General features: G+C 36.7%; 2 protein-coding genes across 2 annotated transcripts; one reads left to right on the forward strand and one right to left on the reverse strand.

Moving 5' to 3' along the window:
* Positions 1 to 730: 730 nt before the first annotated feature.
* Positions 731 to 6508, reverse strand: LOC306886188 (CAAX prenyl protease 1 homolog). Its single transcript, XM_079443119.1, has 10 exons — positions 6148 to 6508; positions 5805 to 5951; positions 5419 to 5505; positions 4413 to 4529; positions 4164 to 4316; positions 3940 to 4081; positions 3657 to 3835; positions 3470 to 3574; positions 2992 to 3135; positions 731 to 2419 (listed from the first exon to the last, which is right to left on the reverse strand). Exons 1-10 carry the CDS (start codon positions 6253 to 6255, stop codon positions 2195 to 2197), a joined length of 1407 nt encoding a protein of 468 aa, XP_079299245.1. The 5' UTR covers positions 6256 to 6508; the 3' UTR covers positions 731 to 2194.
* Positions 6509 to 7197: 689 nt separating this feature from the next.
* dynlt1a (dynein light chain Tctex-type 1a) lies at positions 7198 to 8043 on the forward strand (the record flags this gene model as incomplete). Its single annotated transcript, XM_079443152.1, has 5 exons — positions 7198 to 7224; positions 7345 to 7386; positions 7546 to 7669; positions 7766 to 7843; positions 7970 to 8043. 5 exons carry the CDS (start codon positions 7198 to 7200, stop codon positions 8038 to 8040), a joined length of 342 nt encoding a protein of 113 aa, XP_079299278.1. The 3' UTR covers positions 8041 to 8043.
* Between the last annotated feature and the right edge of the window lie 10 nt (positions 8044 to 8053).

Raw genomic sequence — 8053 nt, forward strand, 5'->3', positions numbered from 1 at the left:
TGCATTTTGGGAGACATACAAATTGAATAGGAAAATAAATTATATATAAATTTTCTTATGAAATATTAGACATTATGAAAATCTGGCCAATTATTACTCCCATTATGAGAATTCTTTTTTCAACATGCTGTCCCAACAGCAACACATTAATATGCAAATTAGATACAATATAGATGCACTGTGTTTAATGGGAAAACCAGTTTATGGACATTTTTACACGTATTGCATAAAACAAAATGGTATATCAAATCATTTTGTTATATATTTTATAACATAGTTGAGAATCATCCTTAAAGTTTTGTATAAAAAAAAAATCCTGAAACCTAAAAATTTGATTAAAAAAAAAAAATCCCATTGTTTTTGCATTTTTTATGTCTAGTCATGCCATTTTATTGTTTAGAAAAACTACAGAGGACATATAAAATATAATTTTTAAAAAATGTTATTTTTCCATTTTTTTCTTATGATCTAAACCAGAGTTTTGCTTCAACCCTAATCAAACACACCTGAACAAGCTAATCAAGGTCTGAAGGGTTACTAGGAAGCTACAGGCAGGTGAACTTTAATTAGGGCTGGAGCTGAACTCTGCAGGGCTGCGGATCTCCAGGACCGGAGTTCGCCACCCCAGATTTTTTTATTCTTGATAACCTGCAATAAACCGTGCCTCCCACCAGATATTTTAATGAGATTTAAATCTGAAGACTGAACCGCCACTCAAAAACACTCTACTGCCGATTGACAATCACTTTTAATATGCAACTATACTGTTATAGATGAAATTAAAAACCTGCATAATCAGAAAAGCTTAGATTTGTAAAATAATAGTCTCAGGGTTGAAAAACAAAATTATGTAAATCAAAACTTAATTTATTTGCAACGTAAATGTACACGTTTTTCTCTTTGATCATTTTGTAAAGCAAAGCTGTTGTGAGCCGTTTTATTCATAGTGATTGAATTTTATTCATAGCAAAAGCTCATCTTCCCAGTCCAAACATTCCAGATGTCACAAGACATATTCCTTGTGATTCCTTGTAAGTTTGAACAATACAGCCATATAACTCTCTTTAAGGATCTGTTATGGTTTAGGGCTTATTTTCAACAGGTGGGCATTCTATGGACTCTTCAAGCCACTGCTACTCCGCATTTATTCATTTACATGTCAGTCACATTAAAAGCCTTGAGAGTTCAACATTTTGACAAGATTGCATGCTGAATTGAACATTCATAATGTGAAAACTCACAGAATCCTCATAAATGCAGTTTCCACCAGCACAACTCTGTTACTACTAAGGGCTTCAATTCTCTGAGGAAATGGGGGAAATGTGACAGCATCATTTTCCTACACATTGTCATAGCAACATCTTGCACACACAGGCACAAAGAAAAAAATGACTAAATAAAACAATTTCTAACCTCATTAAATATTTTTAAAGTCAACTTTGCCCTTTTATGTTGCTCAAATTTCACAAAAAGTAAAAAAAATAAAAATATATACACATACATACACACAAATGTTCAAACACCTTTAATTGGTAAAACAAAGAACAAAATTATTTCAAGAGGTTGAAAGAACTCAAATTAAAATAGACATTTTAATTGGCCTAACTGAGCCATACGAATTCAGAATGGCAGTCTCATTGGGTAGTCCATAACATCTGTCATCTGATCCATTTCTTTTCTTCTGACTATACTGCATACAGTCCTCATTTCAGTTTCAACAAACAGACATTATTTAAAGTGCACCAGCTGGCACTCAGTATTAAATCTCTTGGTAAGAATCTCCTGGTTTCATACATTGCTAAGGGCCCTTCTGAGATGTCTTAACCTCCTCTCTCACGGTTCAAGTGGATGACACTAAATTAAAGTCAAAATGCATGGATCTAAAGAACCGGAGGGGGCAATTCACAGTTAAAATGTATAAACGAATTAAAACGATCAAAACCATATCAAGCACAGATTCAAAAAATCATTAATATCTTGTATACAGAGTTGTCTGAAGCCATCTGAAAACAATTTAGACTTCTTTCCAGGGCGATAACAAACAAATGGCAAAACCCAAACACTTAAGAGGAATGGAAATAAAAGAGAGGGAAGGAGAGAGAAATAGGCATCGAAATCAGAGGGCCAATAGAGGCCAGCGGAGACCCTTTCTCGGGGGAGCGAGTGGTGAATGTGGCGCCCCCTTGCAAAGCTGTCAGTCTTGCTTGGGTCCAGTGAGGGCTCTGAGCCGCTCTAGCAGGGGAGGATGGGAGTAATGCCACATAGAGAAGAGCCAATCTGCGACAGGGAAGCCTAGGTTGTCCTTATTGAGCTTGATGAGAGCAGAGTACAGCTCAGACGATCGGCCCATACCGCGCGCGAATGCATCTGCCTGAAACTCAAACCTTCGGCTCAACACCGTCAAACAGAACGACAGCAACTGCAGTGGACGAAAAAAAGGTGAACTGGATCAGATACATCCGAATACCCAGAAAATGGTTGTATTTAGATTTCTTTACATGTATTGCCATATCAGCTTCACAGGTTATTACATGGCAGATACAGATTGAACAAACAATAAAATAAGTACAAATATTTTATCAAATTAAACTTGGAGAAAGATTACATTTTATATATCCAACTTTATAAATGTTTCTTTAATTGTACTTGTAAATACTGTATCAGTTTTTCTCTGGGCCCCGTTTTAGAAAATAAGTACTTTTGATAAAATTCATTGTCTCATGACAATAAAAAAAAAAAGTTTTACAGATAAGTTAGTTCACCAAAATTGGCATTTTGGTGTTTCTTCATCTTTTAATAAATCAATCTAGTATATCTATACAACACCATGTATACACAACTTGATTACACTAAACACTGACCGTGTCTTTTGCAAATGTACTGTAATGTCATGCATGTAATTCTAAGCAAAAATATTCACATAGAAGGTAGAATGTGCATAGTTAGCAAACAAATCCTCATGTATTTTTCAGAGAGAAATGCACAAGATACCTCATTGTAAGGTGAGAAGATAAACTGAAAGATGATCATCAGCCCGATAAGAGTTGGTTGGGTGTCATGAAAACCAAATGCCATGAAGAGCTCTTTTCGACCGATCAGGACAGCAAAAAGGAAGAAACACAGGAAGGAGTTCATCTGTAAAAGAAACAGGGAGCCGTTAGCATCCTCAAATTATGGTCCTCGTTCCCTTAAAATTCAGTGCTTTTGGTCTCATGTTTTTTATTAGCTACTGTTCAACCTAATCAGATTCTACTTGAACAACATCACAGAAATGTGCAGTGACAAAAACAACTGATATAGCAGCTGTGAGAAATACACAAGACAAGAACGTGTTTTCCTTGTTAAGACTCTGTTAATTTGGTGGTTGACAGCTGTTAGTTAGAAAGGAAAAATCTACAAAAATATAATTGTAGGAATCTATAACACTGGAGATTAAGCTGTAAGCACAGCCACACAGACAGCAACTCACCTGGCTGATGACAATGTTCTTGACTGTATGGCCTAGTTTCCAATGTCCCAGTTCATGTCCAAGAACTGCCAGAACCTCAGGGTTACTGCAGCCCTGTTTCTTGTTCTGAATACAGACAAAAATGTAAATCAAACAAACAAAAAGCATTTCATCTCATTTGTAAGTGATCTGGCTCTGACCCTCTGACCTTTGGTTTGGACTTGCTCTCATTGCCTGCGGCTTCGTTCTCCTCTCCTGTTCCTGGTTCTTTCTCTCCAGATTTATTTAAAGGAGAGTAATCCTCCAAAAGAGTGTCGAATAGCACAATGCGCTTGTTTTTGAAGAAACCATAGAAGTAGGCATTACTGTGAGAAGATCTCTTTGAACCTAGAAAAGAGCACATATATTAGGAGAAGGGTGATTATATTCACATAAATGTATAGTTTTATAGAAATTAATAAAAATAAAAAGAGGAGTATGGTTTGCTGTACCTTCCACTACATAGATCTTGGTGAGGGGGAAGTAGATGGACTTTGCCATGCTCTCAATCTCACTCTTCAGCTCTCCATCTGGCAGCGGAGTGAATTTATCAAACAGAGGGGCGATGTAGTCTGCGTAGATAGTCACCAGAATCTGTAGCAAAATGGGAGGGACAGTTCAACTCAATTTTTTTTTCTCACAGATAACACATTCAGCAAACGCCAGGAAAACTGACCAGTGAGACGATGAGTGTGAAGAGCCAGGCATAGATGAAGAAGTAATCACCACCGATCTTGATGATGTAGAGAAGCAATGAGGTCACTGGCAACAAAATACACTGAGTCACAGCAAACTTCTTGAGAGCGTCTTTCAGGAAGAAACCCGGTGTCTAAAAAGAAGGGACAATAGAGACATTTCAGTACATCTTGCCATTAGTTTTATTCCTGCTATGACAGAAAATAGATACGAGCAAGACTTTATCTACCTGCTGGTTGAATCCATGCTTCTCCTCAATAACAAAAGTGTTGTAGAGGCTCCAGGGAAGGCCAGTGAGAGCACTGAAGAGTGTCGCCAACATCAGGAACACCAAAGAATGGGAGATCTGAAGGAATGAAAACCATTTTAAGTAATGCAGTAACTTTTGAATAGGTTCAGAATAACATACTACTCTTTTTTTTTTTTTTTTTTTGAGGTTTATATTCGAATTTACGAATATAAACCTCAAAAATGAAAACAACCCTTTTGTTTTCAAGATGTTAACAAGACACCCCTCACAAGCTACATGACGAGGTCATGTGATAATAGGATAATACCTACAGCTTCACAGTGTATACTGCACAATATTAAGCATGTAGTAAGCTGGTGTTTCATTCCAAACATACATAACATGACTTTTACCTGGATTTTTGCAGTCTGAAGAAGTCAATGCTATTTCCTGAAAATCAGAGCAAGCCTGCAGATTTTGGCTAGACAGAAAACTGCGTATTGTATGATGGGCACAGACTTTTTTAGCTCCAAACTATGATTCCATCCAGTTGGAAAGTATCAATCATGTTTGATATTTTGAGCCAATTTAAGGACACATGTTGTTTTCATTTGCTGTGCATCTGTTAGCAACAAGTCACATGTTTCTTCGTGAGTCTGTTGTGTTTGGAATGACTTAAAGTCTGGTAGTGCGTGATGCCTAGATTTTTGTGTCACCATTTGCAAAGTCGACAAGCATAACATGCATAATGTTTTAAAAATTGTATAGATTTGTATATTCCAGCCTTCAGTTTTACAGGAGTCTAATTCAGCTGAAGTTACATAAACATGAATAAAAGCACCATATAGACATGAGGAAAAGCATATTGACATTGAGAACAAAAGGGACTACCTGTTAAACAGGCCAAAATTCACACATGAGAACAAATTCTAGAAATCTTATCTAAAAAAAAAAAACACACACAAACAATCTTTTCTACAAAAAGGTTTCCAGAGAATATACCTACCTCGTACTCTGGACCAAAACCAAAACGAGCTGTGAGTGTCCCTGACACTTTCCAGAGGAACGGGATTCCTCCCAGGAGCAAAATCAGCTACAAAACAGAAGTGAATTAAACATGCTTAAAGAGGAAGAAACAGATGCAAGTGTAAAATAATCTTTAATGAAGTCCATTAAAAAAAAAGAACATAAAGATTTGCAGTCCAGGATTAATGAGAACGAAACCATGCATGTTTGTTTGTTTTTCTTCTCCCAAAGGACTTGTGAGAAACTTGCAACTGAAACCTACAGGTGTAAAGTTATCTGAACATAAAATAAATACTAGCTATTATGAAAAAGGCTGCACCACACAAGGCAGTTTTAATTTAAAACTGAAATTGGCATGAAGCTCACCGTGCCCTCTGCCTCCGAGTAGAGTCCAGACCAGAAGCCAAAGTTGCTCTTGTCCAACTGATAGAGGCGAGACTTTTCAAAGGTCTCTGAATCCATTATCTTGCCCAGCTCAGTGGGCACATGCATTGTTGTCCTGTAGATCTTCCTCTGTGAAAGGTAAAATGTGTCTTTCTTTATACAAGGTCTAGTTCAGTACATTACTTTTGCATTTGCACAAAGATGTAAGATGAGATGGGTTTTGGATTATGAATTTTTCAAAGTCTAGAAAATCATAAATGCATAGTGTGTGCCTTTAAATGCTTTGCGCAAACACAACCAAGATAAACAATTACGATATGCTCACCTGTCTATATGCGAGGTAGGCCTCCCAAACATACACCGTCCATGAGAAGACCAGGACAGCGTAAAAGATTTTGTCTTCAACTGGTAATGCACGAATTTCCAGCAGCATTATTACGGCTTGGCAGTTATTTGTTGGCACCGTTAATTAGCTCCGAGATATCCAGTAATTAGTCTGATAGTCATTCAAGGCAACAGATAATCTTCGTACCTATTCCAACCCAATATGAGACTTGAACCTTACGAGAATGTGTATATGCTAAGTCCAAATATTGAAAAACAAGCAGAAATGCACAAATAACGATAACTCATGCTCTTGTACTTCCTTTCCCATTCATAAGAAATAAGGTGTAACCAGAAACTGTGTTCGACCGGAAACAACAGCAGATAGAAACGGGTTCTTGAATTCCCCCACAGTTCAGAGATTTAAAAATCACTGTATAGTGATACGTTTTAAAAATCCACCAATTCTACCACCAGTAATTGATAGTCATGGCTAAATAATAAATACACAAAAATTATTAAGAGTAAATGACACTAGTCAGACACTTTATCTTTGGGCATCTGCATGCACCCGGGTTTTTATACAGTACTAAGTCAAACAAAAAAAAAATAGTTTTTGAAGCGTTAAAATGAGACCTGATAGTTGAAGAAAAACAAAAAAGGTATATATCCCCTATTAACAGAATATTTCATTGTGCTTTATTCAAATTTGAAGCACAATACTTTTATGCAAGTGTGTGAGTTATAGTATAGATATAGTATAAAGCAAAACTTCATGCACGAAAGCTAAATAAAAATATTTCCCAACTATATTTTCCAGTTTTTGCAGTGTGCTGCAAACGTCAAAGCGTAATAAAAAAAATCCCCTCTTTTGAATTTGCTGCCACATACTCGACAAAAACGTTAAAGTCATTGCTTTGTTAGACAAAAACAGACAAAACAATAAAGAACACAATTTTGGGAGCAGCGAGTCTGTGGCCATGATTACTATCCTGGGAGTGACCCTGGTCTGTCTCTATAGATACTACAAAACACTGGATAAAATCGAGCAATGGACGAGGATCAGTCTGCTGAGGAGGTAACTGACACAAAAATTATAATAGTAACTTCTAGTTGTGATTCCTACTTCTAAATGCATGCAGCAGAGATACTCTCAGACATACTGCAAAGCTGCGACCTTGATTATTTTCATTCACAGACTACATTTGTTGTGGATGAGATTACCACAGTTATTAAAGAAGTAAGAATCTACTACATCACCTCACTGTGTAGACATGGAGTCAATCTTCGACAATCAATTCAATTATTTTGATTGTAGCAGTAAATACTTAGAAATGTAAATTATCAATATTTTACTTTGCAATAATCACTAGTGTATTATGGGGTCTTTTGACAACAGGCTGTTGAAAGCACCATTGGAAACAGCTCTTACCAGCACAGTAAAATCAACCAGTGGATGTCAAGCATTGTAGAGTCAAGTCTAAGCCAGCTAACTAAATTAGGAAAGCCCTTCAAGTACATAGGTATGGTAACAGGCTGTTAAAACTACAGTAATACTTGTGAAGGTACGGTGTCTGTAATTTCCCCCCAAATTCACACCCTTATGTTTGTTCACCCAGTGACATGCATCATACTCCAAAAAAACGGGGCAGGTTTGCACACTGCCAGCTCATGTTTCTGGGACAACAGTACAGATGGTAAGACATATTGTAAGACTGGGCAAGTATTTCAGATTTTCTTTTCTTACTTTAAAGCAAATCGCCCCAAATCCAAGCATAATCAAGAAATTGTTTTTAATGATACTGACTTTTGTTTTTCTACAGGGAGTTGCACGGTACGATGGGAGAATAAAACCATATACTGCATAGTTAGTGTTTTTGGGCTTGCCATTTGAGGATGAATATCAA

This window comes from Barbus barbus, assembly GCF_936440315.1.
Source record: "Barbus barbus genome assembly, chromosome: 20".
Classification (NCBI taxonomy): Eukaryota; Metazoa; Chordata; class Actinopteri; order Cypriniformes; family Cyprinidae; genus Barbus; species Barbus barbus.

What these genes read in the sequence shown, in the direction of transcription:
- LOC306886188 (XM_079443119.1), bottom strand. Translation starts at nt 6,255, where the DNA reads ATGCTGCTGGAAATTCGTGCATTACCAGTTGAAGACAAAATCTTTTAC. An exon ending in CCTACCTCGCATATAGACAG is followed by an intron (nt 5,952 to 6,147) that starts GTGAGCATATCG and finishes TACCTTTCACAG; the next exon opens with AGGAAGATCTACAGGACAAC. An exon ending in TCACACTCATCGTCTCACTG is followed by an intron (nt 4,082 to 4,163) that starts GTCAGTTTTCCT and finishes ATTTTGCTACAG; the next exon opens with ATTCTGGTGACTATCTACGC.